The sequence below is a fragment of the Parasteatoda tepidariorum genome, chromosome 2 (assembly GCF_043381705.1).
Source record: "Parasteatoda tepidariorum isolate YZ-2023 chromosome 2, CAS_Ptep_4.0, whole genome shotgun sequence".
Classification (NCBI taxonomy): domain Eukaryota; kingdom Metazoa; phylum Arthropoda; class Arachnida; order Araneae; family Theridiidae; genus Parasteatoda; species Parasteatoda tepidariorum.
This window is the reverse complement of record NC_092205.1, coordinates 85,086,611-85,107,066: the sequence shown is the minus strand read 5'-3', so window position 1 is coordinate 85,107,066 and position 20,456 is coordinate 85,086,611. Positions and strand designations below refer to the sequence as shown.

Sequence of the window (20,456 nt, the reverse complement as noted above, 5' to 3'; positions counted from 1 at the left end):
GACAGATTTAGCGTGCATCTGTCACTTTACTGCACGGGGAGTCTTGGGCCGTCGGGATTCGAACCCACGAACTCTCGGACATGGGCCCAGAGCCCTACCGACCAGGCTATCCCGGTCCACGTATAATATGGCTTGACATTCAGCAGAAAAAAAAAGTTTTGTTTTCAGTCAAACAGCGCCATCTTTTGAAAAACTGTGTGATAATTTTTGAAATTGAAGGATAACAATTATAGTTTCCTAAGAATAAGATCTCTACTGAGGAATGCATCTGAAACTTGGGCATGGAATTTCGTGTATTAAAAAATTTTTGAGATTTTTAGAAGAAAGATGTTTTTGCTGTGTACTCAGTGAGAACCAAATGGACGAACCAGGGAGAAGATGCCGTAACTTAGAATTCAACAAGTTCTATAAACAGCCTGATGTTGAAAAATTCATGAAAAATCGCAGAGAATCAAATGGGTTGTTCATCTGGATAAAATGCAAGAAAAATTATTTTGACGAAACACATGTGCACTAAATCTCAAGATAGACCTTCACAGAGATACATTGATTGTTTTAAAAGGACTTGACTGAAAAGACTTAAAAAGTCTTAGAGTCCATCCATGACTGTCGAATCAATAAAGAAGTGAGTGAGTAATTATTTAGGTTTTACAAAAAAATAATAATAATATGAGATTAAAATATTTAAACAGAAACTAATTAATTAAAAACATATTTGAGAATTAGTTCGAAATATAGTATGATGTATGTTTAATTAATGGATTGTTCTATTTCTTTACTGTCTTGGGTGGGTCTTGGTTTCGCCGGACATCTTTATTTTTTGATGACGGTTCCTCACCTAAAGAGCGTTAAGGTCTTGCTGTAAGAAGTAGTATATATGAACTTTTCTAGAAAGATTTTTGTACTTATTCCAAAAAAGCTTTATTATTTTTTGATAAAACAAAAATATCATTTAAACTTATTGAAACATTAAATTAATGACTAGTTTAGAATGTTGCCTTCAAATTTTATAGAAAGCTATATTTCGCACCAGGAAGAATTTTCCGATGGCCTATAAATTAACTATAATATTTTAATTTTACGTTTCAGGTGGTGAGCTTTTTATACTAACTATTTTGATGCTATTGTCTAATGATGAGAAATTTCAATAATATTAATCAATTAAAATAACACTCCCAGATAGTAAGCATTCTCACGACGAACATTGTATTTTATTTTTATTTAGTTAGCATTGAAAGATCGACTGATTAAGCCTTTTTTAATTTACGCTTCTTAGAAATATTAGCATGCAAAGCGTGTCACCATAAAAACTAATTAAAATTTGCAAAACAATTTACAAAAAAATCTAATTTTTAAACTATTTATAACATACACTTTTAACCATTTTCTTAATTCTAACTTTATCTAGGCTCTCAAACGCAACATTTTGTTTGTGTTGAAAACTTAGCAGGTCAATTCTCCCTTATAAAGTGTTCCAAAAAGTTTATAAAAACCTGCATAAATAAACGTTGTTTTAGTTAGGGTTAAAAATTTCTAAAGCAAACCTTGAAAAGGTGAATTTGTTTTAGAACGCTTCCTACTCTTAATTTGCGAATGATTCATTATCAAATTTCAGAAAGTTTTTTCTAGTCTTGTTTAGTAAAATAAGACTCAATATCTATAGAAAATGGTTGTTTATGCAAGTGTGATGGAAACCTCATAGCGCCTAAACTTGCATAATTAAATTTAACATTGTTTCAATCTTATTCTGCTATCTGGGTTTGCTGTTAACGTAAAAATAACTATTACAATTCAAGTATTTTAATTTTAAAAGGAATCCATCTGGTTCAATTATTCTCGATTTCAGAAGGTTTATCGAGCCTTGCTTTGAAAAAGAATATTTAATTTAGATTTAAAAGCGTTATGTAAGATTAATACGAATCTAATCACGCGTAAATCAGGATAGTTAAATCTAACTTTGTTTCAAGCTTGATGGTTTATTTGCTTATCATTTAGATATCTTGTTTATCTTTGTGATAAAGGTTATTGGCATTAAAATCAACCCTGCATTACTATCTGGGATTGATAAAAGCATAAATTAACTATTCCTATGGATTTAATTATTTTTCTTTTAAGGAATCTATTACACTGTAAAAAAATTCCGCATAAAATCAAAGAACAAAGTACTGGCACTTTGTAAATGCACTCATACGTAAAATCTGTTTTTACCGTAAAATATTATACCATAATTTATAAAGTAAATTTTATTTATTTAGAGTGATTTTAAAATAATTATTACAGTAAAAATTACGGAATATCAGATTTATTGTTCCGTAACATCTTCCGGTTAAAAAATTGATTTTACGGTACGGTATGTAATACACCCTCAGTGCTGGTACTTTTTACCGTAATTTGATTCGGAATTGTTATCATTTTTTTTATCGTGAAGCTTTACAAGAAACACTCATCTCTAATGTATATTCCACATTACGAAAGCTTGCTGGAGGGCTAATAAGTTTGACGCATTGCATATTAATACTTCTAAAATGATTCAGTATTTAGAAAAATATGAGTAATCGGCATTCAACATATATTCTTANGTGCTGGTACTTTTTACCGTAATTTGATTCGGAATTGTTATCATTTTTTTTACCGTGAAGCTTTACAAGAAACACTCATCTCTAATGTATATTCCACATTACGAATATTCCACATTACATATTAATACTTCTAAAATGATTCAGTATTTAGAAAAATATGAGTAATCGGCATTCAACATATATTCTTATAAATTTCATTTATATCAAATTTATTTATTTATGCCTTTTTTATACTGATAGACGAACTGAATAACAAATAGATTGCTCTTTCAAGGAAACAGACAACAAAACAACGAAAAAGAGCTAGAGATAATTTAATTTAGAAAGAACCTAATTGATTTGGATTAAACAGAAACCTTTTCAAGGCGACATTAAAATTGTTTTTATTAAGGAGACATGGGAGGTGAAGCGGAATATTTATTGAGCAGAAAGAGAATATTTTAAAGGGTTTTTAAAATAAGCAGTAGATTTATTTTTTGTTGTGTTGGGAAAATGAACTCAATATATTTGTAACCGTTTAACCTTGTGCACTCCACTGCAACTAAGAGGTAGCATCAAGAGCTACCACTTTGAAATTTAAAAACTATGTATCTCAATCTTACATTACCACTTTATTTTATGTTTATTAGCTGTTATATAGCATTGCGTCATGTATTTCAAGTAAATTGTGCTTACATTTTAATTTAAGAAGCAATTTCATGAGCTCAGAGTGACAAAGGTCAAACATACACTCGAGATACGGCGAAATACGCAAAAAAATAAAATTCAGTTAGTGGGTCCAATTTTTGGACCGGTCTCCTGACCAAACTATGGGGATCATATTTTTCTGATTGCGACTACGTTGTTTTGGGGATCAATAAATCGGAATCTGTCGAAAAAAAGGCATGTTTATTCAGGGAAAGTACTTTTTTTGTCTGATTTCGTCACTTCAAATAAGGTCTGCACTTATTAATTAGCATATGCGTAGTCACACCCTTAAACCATTAAGAGTCCTAGAACTGAAAGCTCCAATCATTAGATCAAAAGTTATTCAGAATGGACCTTTTTTTCGCACTTTACATTATGAAATAGAATGTTACACTTTAGCTAACACTCATTTTGAGGTCTTGCTTTATAAGCTTGAAGGTTGATTAAAGTTAGATATTTATGTAAATTAAACTCATTATTTTCCTTACTCAAAGCATTTACTCATATTTTTTTTTCTTAATCAAAATTCGTAACGGAAAAATATGAAAAATAATTGCGAAAAGTTTATTCTAAGCAAATAGAATAGTTGTTTCAAGGTTACACAATGTTTCTACATTCCACACTTCCCCATGTTTTCGGCAAATTTTGCTTTTTTTCCCGCGTGTGTATGTTTCAACTTCTTACTGAAATACATTATTAAAAAAAAAATCAAGATTTGTTGCAACCATGGTAACAGAAAGGGGCAAAGTGAGGTGAGTGGGAAAATCGAATTACTGTTTGGTTCAGTTCGGAATTTGGAAAAAGTACAATAAAGAAAAGTGACATAATGTGAGATCTACTAGTACGGTTAGAAATAGTTTATAGAAAATAAAATCTAAGATTATCAGTACTTTTTTATTTGATTTAAATTAAAAAGATCTATATTCCCTTGAATGATAGAAATAGTTTATTTAATGTCATTTAAAACTTTTTGTAAAGGAGTTTCTAAGTAACGATAACGGTATGAAATTAATATTTTAATTCATATTATCGAGAACATTTGTTACAAGTCTAATAAGATGTAGAACTGAACTCTGTTTCGTTGTGTGGAATCTCGAATTTTGTAATTAAGTTAAGAAGTTTCTTTTTCTGTTTTACGTTTAAGGATAATTTGCTCAAAATTTTTAATAGTAACTGGTTAAACATAATATACAGGGTGTTTATAAAGTCCCGGACCCATTTTGATGTTCAATAACTCATAAAATAACAAAGATAGATTAAAATTACTAACATAATTGGTTAGATAGACTCAAAAAGTTTCATGACCCTTGTCAATGAACTTCCACGTGTGCCCCATTCGTCGCACAGAGAATATCAAGTCCATAGTCAATTTCACGCCAGGTAGCGGCAAGCATGTCGGCATCAACAGAGGCTATTGCGGTTGTAATTCTGGCTTTTAGGTCATCAATGTTCGACACGATCCTCCTGTAAACATTGTCCTTCATAAATCCCCGAGGAAAAAAGTCCAGCGGCGTTATATCAGGTGATCAGGTGACCGAGTCATTGGGCCTTTCTCTTTTTTACAGAAAATACGGTCTCGTCAGTCGTATACTTAAACTTGTTGGAAAACTTCGTATTTCCACAACTAGAAGAGCTTCGGCCACATGTCTTTTTGCAACAAGATGGTGAGCCACCTCATTAGGGTATCATCATTCGTAGTTCTTTGAATGGCCATTTTCCAGGAAGATGGATTGGGCGAGGAGGTCCAATTCCTTGGCCATCCAGATCACCTGATATAACGCCACTGGACTATTTTCTTTGGGGATTTATAAAAAAAAATGTTTACAGGAGGATCGTGTCGAACATTGATGTCCTAAAAGCCAGAATTATAACCGCAATAGCCTCTGTGGATGCTGACATGCTTGCCGCTACCTGGCGTGAAATTGACTATCGACTTGATATTCTCCGTGCGACGAAGGGGGCACAAGTTCATTGACAAGGGTCATGAAACTTTTTGAGTCTATCTAGTCTATCCAATGAAGTAAAGCATCACTGGCTACGGTCAGTGTGTGGATGGGTGACCACTTGGATCAGTCTGCGTAGGGACCGAGGGTGTGCGGTATTGGTCCTCACTGTGCTACCGTAAAGTGCTCGACTTCGCGCGCAAGTCGTCGGGCTACCGAAGCGGGGTGCCATCCCCTCCGCAGAGGATCAAAATTGTGATGGCATGTCTTCGGATCATCCTCCGGGATGTTTCCCAGACCGTCGCCAATAGCCCATTCTGCAGCTCCAGTGCGACATAAATTAACAACAACAACAACAACTAACCATTTATGTTATTAATTTAAATATATCTTTATTATTTTATGAGTTATTAAACATCAAAATGGGTCCGGGAATTTATAAACACCCTGTATATTACTATTTATAGTATAAACAGTATATACCGTTTTTTAAGGAATCGGCTAAATATAACACATTGTTATTTAATAAAGAATAATGCAGGGAATTTAAAATAACTTTATTTATCGTATTTTAACAAATGCTTTACATTTTTAAATACTTTCATGCATATTCTAGAAATGCGTGACATCGAAATTGTAAATTAAATGGCTCGTAGCAAGAAACAAAACATATTAGAAAAATATAAATAAAAGTTTAATTTCAGACCTATGAAATTAATTAAAGTATTAAACCAATACAGGATCAAAGTTGTAAATATTTAAAATTGAATTTATTTTAATGCATGGTTTCCTGCAACATGAAGGTAAATATTTGAAATTTAATTTATTTTAATGCATGTTTTCCTGAAACATGTAAGGTTTTTTTCCGTTTCAAAAAAAATAATAATCTAAGAATAATTAAATAATTATATAGTCTTTTAAGACAGCAAACTAAATTTTTAATTTTTAATGTGTAATACAATGTTCATTGAAAATAATTTATAATTTAATGAACCAAAAATTAATGAGTCTGTTTCAAATGTTTCTAATTAGAACCAGATAAATTATTTTAAATCTAACGTAGCTGCAATTTTAGCGACGGTTAGATTGAATTGTGACGTTCATCTTTAAGAAAAGAGACTTTTTACACTAAGAAATAAAATATGATCAAACACTTGGAAGAAAAATTGCTGCGTTTCTGGCTTTATGGGAACAACAAAAACCTTGGTAATTTTTACCTTAGTGGCTTTGGTAATTATTTCAGTAAAATTAGTAATAACAGTGATATAATGTATAGGATGCAAAATATGCTGCTTTTATGAGATGCTTTTACAAGACGTTACAAATTTGGTAACTTTGTCTTAGAGCATGGCATCAAAAAACATTTATTCGGTTAAATTTACTTCTCATTATTGAAATATTTACTAAATCTCGGTAAAAAAAAAAAAATAAATAAATAAAATTAAAAAAAAAACTATAATTTTGGAAATTAGAAATTTCGATTAACTTTTACCACACGGAATTATTACCAAACGGATGATTTAAATATTGTGTATTTTCTTAACAGAAATGTTATTACCATAAAGTGATGTATTTTCACCAGAATTTTTTTCCGAGTACATAATTTTGATTAGCTCATTTTGTTTCCTGCAAAACATGTTAAGTACAATACAAGTTTCATAAAATCCGTTATCATTTCTTTTTCTTTTCAGAAGTATTCAAAATTCTTGATTTATGTTGTTTATGTATCAAAGGAAAAAAAATTGCAATCATTACCTTTCCTCAAAAATATTCAAAGTACAAAATGATTCCCTGGAATCTATTATTATTTTTCACTTTTTATAAAACTTATGATGGTCAGTTTCAATAAGAAGACTTTATAAACAGCACCTCAACTCAATTTTTTTCCCAAATCATTTTAAGTACAAAAAGTTTTGATAAAATCAGTTATCATTTTTTATTATTTGAGAAGAAAAAAATAAAAATTCATTACAGTGCTTTCCTGAATAAAAGGTTATGATTTGGACTTAGGGTTCTTCTAACATACGAGGTACACCTTAAAAAAAGTCTTTACAAAGATTACCTCGGTTCGTTTTGTCATCAAAACATATTTTCAATACGAAACAAAATATGTGATATACGTTATATTTTCTATCAGAAAGATTTTTCCGTCTTTTTTTAAACAAAACTTGGCCTTAAAGCATATTAACAGTGTATAAATTTAATTAGAAATGTGTGGTATCAAAGGAGGCATTAAATCTTCCAATTATCACTTTCTGCAATGCATGGATGTGAAATTAAACACAAACCACTCAGTTAACTAGAAAACAAATGACGTTTTATGCACTCTGACAATCGTATTATTGTTCCACAGATTTGTTTCTTGAACTTTCTGTAACTCTAAATTATAAATAAAAATTCATGATTTCCCGAAATGCAGATGAGAAATCTGGAAAGAATAGTCAAAAGATGACTTTATTTATTCCTTTCTTCAGAAAAAGTGTAAAATTAAAAAAAAAAGCTTTCACGTTAATGCGAAATTAATTCAATCATTATTTATACCAGTTCAGATATTTTATGTACAGTATAAAAACATGTAAGATGGATCTTTTCAATGCAGGAAGCACTGGCACATCTTCAAGTAGTCATGCTTCATTTTTAAGGCTTTAGAATAGTCTTCATCTAAACAAAAAGTAAAAATAAATAAATGATAATGAATTGATAAACATAAATATTTATTATAACAGAATACTAAATATTTCGCAGAGACGTCGAATTATACAAATATTAAATTAAATAAAGTTGAATAATGCTGAATATCTAACAAATCAAAACTATAAAATCATACAAAAAGTACTAGCAGCCTGAGTGTTGTGGAACTTTTTACCGTAAAATTTTACAGAACAAAATATAAATAAAACGTAATTTTTAAGGTAATATTTATTGTTACATATTCTCTGTAATTAAACAAATATTACTGTAAAAAGTAGGTATAAAATTTTAGGTAAAAACAAGATTTTACAGTAAAATGTATTTTGCGTTTGCTGCACTCAGGGTGTTAGTAGCTTTTACTGAAATTTTATCCAGAAATTTTCGCAGTGTATTTTTAAACATATAACTGCCTAGCACCTCAATTCTAACGTTAAAAATATTATTCCCATATTTTTTTTACTTATTTACTGTGTGCATCACGTTTTGATAAAAAGTAAGTGCTTCTTTTCTCGAAGATAATGTTATTTTGATACTAAAACAATGACCTTGAAAACTGTGGCAACCTTGTTTAATCATAACTTCTTTCATTGATATATTTACCTAGAATTTTATTTCTTTTCATATACATTTATTCCTCTTTTTCTACAATTTAATTCAACTTTTTATATACATTATTTCTTGTTGAGATTAACCTAACCAATTATAATACATTGGGATACATTATAATAGGTTAGGTTGTATTATATTGGGATAACCTAACCGTAACCTATGGAATTAGGTTAAGGTTTGGATAAGGCTGGAATTAGGTTAAGGTTGGAATTAGGTTAAGGTTAGGTTAACTATCCTTAACCCGTCCTTAACCTATTAGAAAGCACTATTTCAGAGCGGTTTTGCTTTACATTATTGAAAAAAAATATTTACTATTATGTTTTAATAATCTGGAAATGAAAATAGCATTATTTTAACTAATAAAAGGGTTTTTATAATTTAACCTTATGTTTAATATAGATATAGATCAAAAGATATCAAACGCTGAGAGAAAAAATTGACAAAACTACCAGAATATGGTAAAAAATTTTGGAAAATTTAACATGCTACCTTATATCATGGCATAAAAATCATTAATTTGTTTGAAATTAATTTTCAGTTTTGTTTCTCTTATATTAAATGTGTGGTAAAAAGAACTATAAATTTGAAAACAGGAATTTCCAATTATTTGTTACCATATAAACAGAAAAAAAATTACTAAATGAATTGTTTAAGTACGGTATGCTTTGGTTTTATTAAATAGAATTTTTTTGGAAGGGGGGTTGACCCAGAAATACCTTTACCATATAGCATGTTAATTTTATCAGAAATTTATTTTCTATAAAATATCAAGAACTCATTTTAATATCTTTTACTGAATATGGTAGAAATTTTTGTCCCATTGTTTATTACATTATAAGTATCCGAAAGTAATAAGATTTTACATTTAGGGCTATTTAACGCCTGTCTTTATTGCATAATTTGATTATGCGTAATTAAAGCACTGTCGTACCTACCTAAATCCAGGCCATAGTGTGATAAAGAGCATTATGAGCAACAGTAAGTTTCTGAATGTGCAGTTAGATGCTGAATCGACTTCTAAAAGAATAAATAATTAAATAAATAAAAAAACAAGCAAAAAATATAAAAAAGTAAACATGAAAACATTTCAATTTGAAAAAAAGAAGAAGAAAAACAGAGTATTATTTAAAACACTAGTTTTTTTTTATTTAATGGAAGTTTATCGTTTGTCATTTCTATAAAAACCAACAATAAATTTTATAATGATGATCCTTTTCTTCTTAAAAATTTTTATTTTTTACTTTTCTCTTTAACTTCTCAAATAAAAAGATCTAAAACAAGAATTTAGTACAAAAAAATATAAAGCAAAATCCCTACTGTTCAAAGAATATATTTTTTCATCAAATGAAGTAAATTAAATAACGTCTGTTGTATTTTTTATGCATTTCCAATTGCGCGTAACTTAAATGCTCCAATTAATTAATGCAGACCGAAATTTTAATCACGATTAACTAAACTGAAGGCAGCCGATAAAAAAAAAACATTTTCGAATTCTTTTAAATTATTTTTTAATTTGAATGTAAATTATTTCTTTTTTACTTCAGCAAAAGTTACTCGCAATTTCTTAAAATGTTTTAAGATTATGAATGGAATAATAGTTCAACAATCTAAATAGTTTTAAATTTAAATAAAATCCAACTGTACTATTTTAACACTCGAACTATGGATCACGTAAATATTCTTTCTGTTCCAAACTGTGACTTCTGAGAGTGAAAAATTAGAACAGAAATTTTAATTAAAATTTCTGATTTCTTAATTAAAATTTCTGATTTCTTAATTAAATTTTCTTAATTAATCAAAATTTCTTAATTCGATTAACTAAAATTAAGATAGCCGATAAAAAAAAATACATTTTCAAATTCTTTTCAATTAGAGATTAACCTAACCTATTATAATACATTGGGATACATTATAATAGGTTAGGTTGTATTATATTGGGATAACCTAACCGTAACCTATGGAATTAGGTTAAGGTTTGGATAAGGCTGGAATTAGGTTAAGGTTGGAATTAGGTTAAGGTTNAAATAATTTTAAATTTAAATAAATTCAATTACTAATTACTATTTTAACACTCGAACTATGGATCACGTAAATTTACGTTCTGTTTTAAATTGTGACTTGTGAGAGTGAAAAATTAGAATAGAAATTTTAATTACGATTAACTGAAATTAAGATAGCCGATAAAAAAAGAAATTCAAATTATTTTCCATTATTTCTTTACTTTAAAAATATTTTTTTTTCTTTTTCCTTTCAATAAGCATTAAATGCAATTTCTTAAAGTGTGAAGATTATTAACAGTTTACCTGAACTTACTTTCCTCTATACTTTAAATTTTAACCTCTTCCTTCTCGCTCCCGTGAAAATGACGGGGTGAGGTTTCTCCCTCTATTTCTCGCTACCGTGATATTGACAGGTTGGAGTGTTCAGTAGTAACGCGCTAATAAGGATAAAACTAATTCATTTCTTTTGCTCGGAAAACATTTTATTTTTCATTTTACACACCAGATGGCAGTATCAGGATATTTTTAAGGTAATTGTAAATAGTTAGTTTATTTTATACTAGATGTCAGCACTAATCAAATATGTACTACAAATACAAAAGCCAAAATAATATGCCCTTTTATGACCATTTTTTTGAAAATTAACCGAACGTTAAGGGGTTAATATACCAATGGTGATGAAAAAAGCCTACCATGATACAGCGTTCTCTTAAGTTTTAACATACTAAGATAACATGTAAAAATTTAGAATGGTGTTAAGTAAAGCCCGCTTCACGTGATACTTTCATTTTTGAGAATTCAGGAGAATCAATAGGATTTATTCGTGAATTTTACGTAATTTTGATAAAATGATATTACCATTGAGATGTTTGGTAAAAAAAAAGCTTTGGTATAGTTTACGTAATATTAACAGAATGGATTTTACTAACTACCCTTTGGTAAGATTCAGAATTAAATTTTACGAAATTAAATTTCAAGAATTAAATATTTAAGAATACAATTTCTGAGAAATTTTTAAAATATTTGAGAATTTAATTTTACAAAAGACTGTCTAAAGAATATTTATTATTTAGATTAATTGACGATGCAAATTTACTATTTAAATTTCGGTAAATTTTGGTTCTTATTTATGTAAAAATTCCTTTTTTTTTTTTTTTTTTTTTTTTTTTTTTTTTTTTTTTTTTTTTNTTTCAACCTATATACATTTTGACGCATTGTTGACATAAATATTATGTAAAAATAAGATATTCATTCTTACCAAGTAAAAAGTGGTTGGTAAAATATTAAAAAAAAAAAAAAACGAATTTATTTACTGATAATTTTACTTGAATTTTAAATTTTTTTGAAAGCCTTTTTTTGCTATAATTCGACGTTTTATTTTCACGTAAATTATAAGTATTTTTGACATAAAATTGATGGTTTTGTGCTACCTGGGCGTCATTTTGAGGGCATTATTCGTAAAACCCATTTTGTAGTAAAATATTATGCATGAATTTATACAGTTATATTTATCTAACAAGAGTAATTCAGTGATTTTACCATAATTATTACTGTAAAAATTATGGTATATCAGATTTTTTGCCCCGTAACAAGTTCCGGTAAAAATGAAATTTCCGGAAAAGAACCCTGGCTCACAGTTTGCCGGTACTTTTTACCATTATATAATCCGTAATTTCTTTTACGGTATATGAGTTATTGTAAAGAAACGGTTAATTTCTGTAGTTTAAATTAAACATTCCTCAGAGGAAAGTGTTGATTTGTGACTTTCCTCTGAGGAATGTCTCCTCTCTGAGGAATATATGTCATGTATTTTTGTGAGGGGAGACATTCATTCACAAAATGTCATATCAGTAAACAATAAAGATTCTCTTACCAATAAGTGTGATATCTCTACTGATAATGGCTACTCTACCATAAAAGGAAGCTTCACATTTTATCGCTAATCTCCCGTTGCTTAGCAGTCTCTCGGTTACCGGAATCTGCAGTGTTTTGGATGTGGCTTCTAGGTTTTCTGTATCGACAATAACTCCATGGTCTACAGTGGTGTCATTGTCATCAATCTGAAATAAAAATGAAAACACACAATTGATCTTTGTTGCTTTCAATTTATACTAAGGGGATTCAAGATATTCTGAAATAATTAGGTTCCAAATTGTGCCTTAAAAGGGTTTCCAGATAGTAGGGGAGAGTGGGGTCAATTGTAACATTTTTTACTTAACTATTTTTAACTAACAAAAAATCCAATATATTATTAGTATTAATTGACAGACGAGTAAAGTAGACTCTCCTCTGGTAGAAAAAAAATAAATACCTTATTTTAAATGTTGTTATATTAGTTATTAACAATTTTTGACAGTCGTGCACTTGTTACAATTGTCCCCACTTACGGGGTCAATTGTAACAGTTCATAAATTCAACTAAAACATAGTTAATCATACATATTATCATAGTTGTGATATATTTTTTTATTGATTAAAATAGTAGTGATATTTTAGAAGTAAAAATAATAATGAGCAGAGAACTAAGGGGTTAAAAGTTTTAATTTGTGCTGTGAAAGGTGACAAATAAAATAATGCACATGCAATATAATATAAATGATATAGGAAACTGTTGGTGGTTCTTCAAGAGTTAAGTAATGGTTTGTAAACAAAAGAAATGGGACCTAAAGGGTTAAACAATTGCAATTGAATTTATGAATTTATTTTCAGCTGTTACAATCGCCCCTTTACTTATTGTTACAATTGTCCCCAAGACGCCATTTCAGCTTCATTTGTTAAAAACAATGCTAGTTAATTGACATAACTAATCTTTTTTTTTTTTAAATGTTAATTAAGGTGTCCACTTACATATTCTGTTAATAATTTTCATCTGTTTAAACAAAATTACTTTGTAACAATATAATATTCTAATACCAAAAAAAGTACTTACGCAGCGTCAAAATATCTTTTGTGATGTAACTCTTTCAAAAGTACATAAAAATGGCTGACAGCAGGGGTGTACATGTAGATTTATTAAATACACCTTGTGCGCCACCTAGGAACCAAATCCAGAACCCGACACTCGAAATTTTTGCTCTATTACAATCGTACCCTGTTACAATTGACCCCACTCTCCCCTATTTATAAGATTAATTTTAATGTTGCAGCAACCTTTATTACTAAAACCCAACAAGGTTTATAAATGAGAAGCAAACAAACCATGCAAGCTTGAAACATGTTAAATCTAACTATGCTAGATTACGTGCGATGAGGTTTGCGTTCAGCTTCCATAAGCAGTAGTTTTATATGGAGATTGAATCTAAAACAACCGCGCATCATCATTAAAAAATGCTGCTTATGAGGAATTAACAAAACACGCAAAGGAAAAAAAATTAAGAACAAGGTTTGCAGTAAAAGCAGAGAAATTAAATACTTTTTTTTTCGTAAAGGTTTATGCGAACCTTTATTTAATGCTTAAAAAAATTAATATTGACATTGTAACATTTCTGCTTTGTAAGAATAATGATTAAGCAGTCAAACTTATTCACCAGTAAACAAAATTAAAATACAGCGTTTGCAGTAAGGTTTGCTTGTTATGTGGGATACGGATTAAAACTGGTATCTATGATTAGAAATATCGTAAGCCTGTTGGAAATCCTCTCCACAATGGACCAGTTTGATAACCGGTAGATTATTTTGATGCTAAATCATTAGATTACAATAAAACAGCATCTCTTGGTGTAATATAATGCAATTTTCGTGAACAATTATTATAAAAAAATACGATAATTTAGTTAAATCGAAGAATCAGTTCAAAAGCTCAAGGGTTGTCAGTCCATAATGGCTTCTCACCCCTAGGAGCAGATGGCATTTCAAAATATGGGTTGCTGTGCAATTATCATAGTGATGTCCACTTATGTGACGTGCTCTTCCCCCTTTTTCTTTATGTGTACGGATTTTAAAACGCCTTTATTAAAAATTTCAAGTGAGTTTTTAAACTTCCAAGTTCAGGGAGCACGATATAAGTTCAAATTTTGAGGCAGATTCAATTATGATAGTTAGATTGATGCCAATAACAATTCGAGTTTAGTGTGAAATAAAAATCGTGCATGTATTTAGTTTAAACCACAGAGATTTCAAATATTCGAATGTATCAGAGAAAATCAATATGGTTTTGCATGTCAAAACAAGAGGTCTAAAAACTTAACTAAACAAAGAAAGAAAAATCCAAATAATAAAAAGATAATAGATAACAATTTTAGAAAACACACAAAATTTCAACTTACGACTGAAAATACTTAGACCAACGTGTTGATAAATAACTTATATTTTAAAAAGAACCTTCAGTGGAATAAAAAGAGATAATTAATTAAACTTATTGCTTCTAACTTTTGTTTCCTGTGAGACTGAGAAAATAGATATTAAGTTTCATACATTTCAAACACAAAATAAGAGAAAATTTACAATAAATACTCCTTTCGCACTTTTACTAAATGAATAATTAAACAAATTATGCAGTCGGCGCACCAGAACGAACTGTTTATTGAAATATGAACCAGATATGGAAGAAGTATTAGTCTTCTAGATACACTTGGCAACTGCTCATGGTTACCTTTCTGCCCACATCTACAGCATTATCATTGCTGTTTGCCTCCTATGAGACAAAAGAAGCAAATGTGGGGACAAATAACACCTGCGTACTTGTGCTCTCCATAGAGAAACAGAATCGACAAGATATTAGAAAGCAAGAGGACTTGGGTTGATAGTGTTTCGTTTTCTTAGGAACTGTCCGATGCTTTATATATATCACGGCGAAACACCGAAATCGGTGGTTGTTGACTTTCCCCGGTGAATGTCGACAAACACCAAATACGATGTCTTAGATTTTCTATCTAAANTGCCCGGTATACCCTACACTGATGTTTTTTTAAGGTCAAGCGCCATTGCCTGGTATATATTTGCCCGATACTCCAAACACTGATGTTTCTTCTGATCTATCGTCAGTAAGTATTAAAATATAGAAGAAATATAAATATATCAAATAACTATATTAATATTAACGAATAAATTAATATAAATTTGGATATAACAAATATTTCGGACATTCACCAAAGCGACTATGTGATTGTTGACATTCACCGGTGAGAGTCAGAAATAAAGGTAGTATTTAGCAAATATTTCGGACATACACCAAGCGACTACTTGAATGTCGACATTCTCCAGATTTCGGTGTTTCACTGTAACACATTTAGTAAGAAAATGTCTTAAAATAAGTAACAATTTCATTATATTTTCTGCTATATTGTATTTGTAAGATCAAACACTTTTAGAAAATATGAGTTCATGTTTTAGAAATAAACAATTTGATTGTTAAATACTTACTAAAACTCCATTTACTACCCAACTCAATTTGGCAGCTGGTTTTGATTTGGCTGATGTGCAATTTAAAGTAACATTATCCCCAAAATCGTATTTGCCTTTTCCCCCTGATATGACTGGTCCTTCCATTGGTAAAACTAAAAAGAAAATATTTAATTTGAATTACAAAAAGCAAATATTATCAAACTTTTAAGGTGTTTACCATAAATATAGATCATTATTATACAGTAGTAGATGTTTTTTTTATTGAGATTCAAAACTACTATAACTTTTTAAACCACTTCATATAAGGAATATCATTTATTGCAATTACATACGTACAATTTGTTCTGTTCATTGTTCTACAACAAGATTAATTTTGAAATGTTTATCAACAACGAATTCCTGTGAGTTTCTACTATTATTATAATGCTATAAACTAATATGTTTAATGCATAGCAATACATCATTTAATAAAGAGTTTTTTTGCACATTAGTCATAACTTTTATTGGTATTTTAATTTTTTGTAATTTTATTAAAATTAATTACATCAATTTCTTTGGTAAATAACTATCTATATTTTTTAAAAGTTACTTATTAAAATAATTTAAATAACCAGTTACTTAGAATAATAATCAATTGGTTGCATTAAATTATAAACACATATTGTCCTTACTACTCTTTTTAGCGACTTTTTTTTTAACAAACTTAGTACTTAAATATAATTATATTAACTAATTGTATCAGGCTGTTAGGAAGGACAACTTATTTAATATTATTGCTAATATTAGATGTAATATCTAGCTGATCAAACTATATTAACGTGCACTACTAGTAATAGTTAATGTTATGAGGAAAATTCATGATTGGACTAGTTCCAGTTTCTATTCTAAAGATATTAATCAACAGATGATGGCTATTTCACATTGGGTATACTTAGTTGCATGATAATTCTAAACATTATTATTAAATAGTTAATATACCCAGGTATAGTAAAAGTCTGACAATTTCAAATTTCAAAATTGATTATATTGCTTATGACAGTAATGTTTGTGATATGTTTATGATAGTAGCTAGAAGATTTAGCCTTTTATGTACAGTATCGAGTTTATCCGCATGTTATTCAATTTATAATCTCAAATAAACACCTTTGATGGACTTCTTATTCGATAGCAAACAATATAAAAATTCACTCAAACAAGTTAAAAAGTTCTTGGCAGGAAATAAACAAATGCCCGTAAATTTAACATGGCCATAAAAATAAAGGCCAGTTCCTTATTTTTTCCTTTATTTATTAATTTATCTTGAGAAATACAAAGCTACTAACTGTAAAATAACGTATGCTCTCGTAAAATGTATCCTCAGTATGAGCCTTGACGTTGTTTGAGACTCAGGGCGACGCTTTTGTTGAAGCAAGGCGAACAGTGGAACAAGGCGAATGTCAAAATATACGGGTGAGAATTGGGGAAAAAATCTAGTTACTTTTGACGAAATTTGTTTCCTCGAAAAAGTGACGATAGTTATTTCCTAAAATTAGATCGGCTGCTTAAAGACAATTATAAAATAAAATAAAAATATAGTTATTTCCTCACTTTGAGGAACCGCTCATTACCAGCATATATATCAGGAAACGGTTTCGTCAAAAATGAAGAAACTTTTATGAGATTTGAGAATCCATTTTTTAAAGCGTACTAAATTAAGTTGAATCAGCACACGAAAATTTTAATAAAAATTATTAGACGCAGAATGTACTAATAGTCTATTTCAAAAATCCCAAAGGTCACTTCCTCTACTACTGTTTGGCTACAAGAGTTTTAGCTCAGGTAATTAAATTCAACAAATACTACACAAAACACGACATTTACAATGTGTTGTGAAACCCGAAGTGACGTCAGAGTTCATTAAATGCTGCTAGCTATTTGAAAGCTTTCAATTAGAGGATATCAAATGAACATCAAATAATTTTCGAAGCTTTACCTAGAACAACAAATCAAATTACATTTTCCGAAATATCTTAAAAGTCACTCGTTGGAAACGGAGCTATTTATAGAAAATGCGCCACTTTTAATCTAATTTACATTACGAGTTGAATAAGATTTCTGTTGTAATAAGATTTCACGGTAAATGAGTTTAGTAAAGCAAAACATACGTCAAGTATTTACGTAAGGAAAATATTATCTCTTTATGTACTTTTTCTCGATTTTTGTTCCTTTTTTTCGAGATTAATATTTTTATCTCTATTAAAACTCAAAGTAGTTTAGGTTTTTAAAGGTTGTTTTGAAACATATATTACCTTAAACAAGGGTTTTTATAAATTGTTTAGGTTTTTTTCTTATTTAACAACCTTAGATATCTGAAACAAATAAACTATTACTTCTTAAGATTTAATGACTTTTCGAATCATAATGAAAAAGTTTAGACAGTAAAGATTTTAAACCCTTGTTATAAAAGTTTTCTTTTGCACGTCGATTTTTTGATGCGTAAAAAAGTTAAAAGTTTATTTTAAGGACATTTTGTTTATAATTTACTGAAATTACACTTCAAATGAGTTGTTTAAAACTTAGTACCGTAAATCGGGGCGAGTCTACCCACTTTAGTTTTATTTCATTTTCACTATTTTAAATTGCAAATAAATTTTTTTTTACCGGTGGAGGACTTAGTTCAGACTCTAAGGAAGATGGCGCTGTAGTAGTTTGATCCGTTTTTATTTATTTGGTGTCTTTTTAACCGACCTGTTCAAACGTCTTTTGAGAGATTTGTATTGAAAATCAGCAAACTTTTAGTTGGTGCTCCGTAAGTATATTATTATTATTACTATTTTCACTTTGGTTAAGTGATAAACTTATCTAAGACTAAGATTACATTAATTTTATATAAAAAAAAACAAAAAGAATGTAAGTTTTGCTGTTGTAAACAAAAAGCCAGAATTCGCGGGGCGAGTCTACCCATTCGTATTTAGTTTTAATAAAGCATAATAATATAATTTAGAACTTTGTTTATATTAAAATTAAGTCATTTTAAATGAATTTGAGTATATTATTTTAATTCTGCATTGATAAATTTATCATTAATAAGAAAATTTATAGGTTAAATATAAATGTAAATATAAAATATGTTTATTTTACCTATTTTTTCAATTTTTATATTACAAAATTAACTTTTTTTATTTAATGCAAGTTAAATAAATTATTATTTATAAATTATTATTACCTCCCAAAAGAATGGGAAAAGGATTTTTCATGATTCCCAATGTTTGAATTTCGATTTTGTTAATAATCTTTAATTATTATTATTTATTAATTATTTAATTGTAAATTTATATTAATTTTAATTTATTTTTATCAACAATAATCAGAAAAAAATGTTATTTTATAATGTTAATGATTATAAAAACAAAACTGTGATCAAAATGTGATAATCGATCAAATACTCAATTTGTGTTATTTTATGAATAAAAAAATGGAATATATAATAAAGTTATGAATTTTACTTCATAAATATCCTATATAGTAACTAAAATAACAATTTAATAGTAAAATTTGATTATTTACAATGTTAACATTCATTTTAGTAGAATGGGTAGACTCGCCCCATACGAGAGATTTGTCAGCAGTTCTATAAAAATATACAGTAACAGCGTAACTGTTAATATTTTCTAAAATCGATTTCACAGCTTTAAAGAGGGATAAATAGCGACTCCGAAACACCTATTAAAAGCCTTTTTTCTTTAATATTTACAAAAGTTTGACCACTTGAAAGTTAGCAAACTGAAAAAATGGGTAGACTCGCCTCGGTTTACGGTATGCGTTTTTCCTTATCAAAACTAAGATATAAGTTTAACGGAAATATTATTAGGTCCATTGAAATTAATACTATTCGAAAACTGAAATTAACTATAACTTAAAAATATTTTTTCTATTTGCCTTATAGTTGGAATTTGCCAAGTTTTTTCCTTTTGAACTCTCAAGTAAGATTTGAAATATGTTTTCTAAATAATTCATAAATTCTTGTCTTATAATTTAATCAATTCAATATTTTTTTAACAATTAAAAAGAATGTTATCTAAAATATTATTAAAGAGAAAAAAACGAAATGTAATGAAATTTTAACTTAAGAACTATTAATGGTCTAAATACTTTAGAACAAGCGTTACCTTTAACGAGAAAAAAAATGGTAAAATTATCGAATTGCTATGGTAATGCCAATTCTGGTAAAATGAAAATGAACCATAATGCTGGTTATCATAAATATTAAATGGGGTTAAATATAATATGGGTTACAGCATTTAAATAGTTCATTTGGTCAGTTTTCCTTTCATATTGTAACGGTTTACCAGAAATTCTGGTTTTCGAAATTATTGTTATTATTACAATATATTTAGTAAAATAAATACAAAACTGAAATTTGACTTTAACCTAATAAATGGTTTTCATGTCATTCTCTAAAGTTATTAATGTTAACATAGTTATCAATTTTTGTCACGTGCAATAATACCCTATTTATTTGTTGTTAATTTTACCAAAATCATTAGCGAAGCACTTCGGTAAAAATTACCGATCTTTTTTGTGTTCCCATAGAGCCAGAAACACGGTAAGTTTTACCATCGTCTG

At 28.7% G+C, this 20,456-nt stretch overlaps 1 protein-coding gene across 3 annotated transcripts in view; it reads right to left on the bottom strand.

Moving 5' to 3' along the window:
• Positions 1–5,749: 5,749 nt before the first annotated feature.
• The window catches only part of LOC107440765 (endothelial cell-selective adhesion molecule-like), a 104,725-nt gene continuing 90,018 nt past the window's right edge, over positions 5,750–20,456 (bottom strand). For 2 of the 3 annotated variants that reach the window (XM_043044523.2, XM_071177839.1), the window contains 4 exons: positions 15,870–16,003; positions 12,383–12,569; positions 9,445–9,526; positions 5,750–7,870 (listed from right to left, as the gene is read on the bottom strand). In XM_043044523.2, the coding sequence (XP_042900457.1) occupies positions 7,867–7,870; positions 9,445–9,526; positions 12,383–12,569; positions 15,870–16,003 (407 nt within the window). In that variant the 3' untranslated portion in view covers positions 5,750–7,866. Of the gene's footprint in view, positions 7,871–9,440; positions 9,527–12,382; positions 12,570–15,869; positions 16,004–20,456 lie in introns of those variants that run through there. The other variant, XM_071177840.1, reaches the window with a different exon arrangement.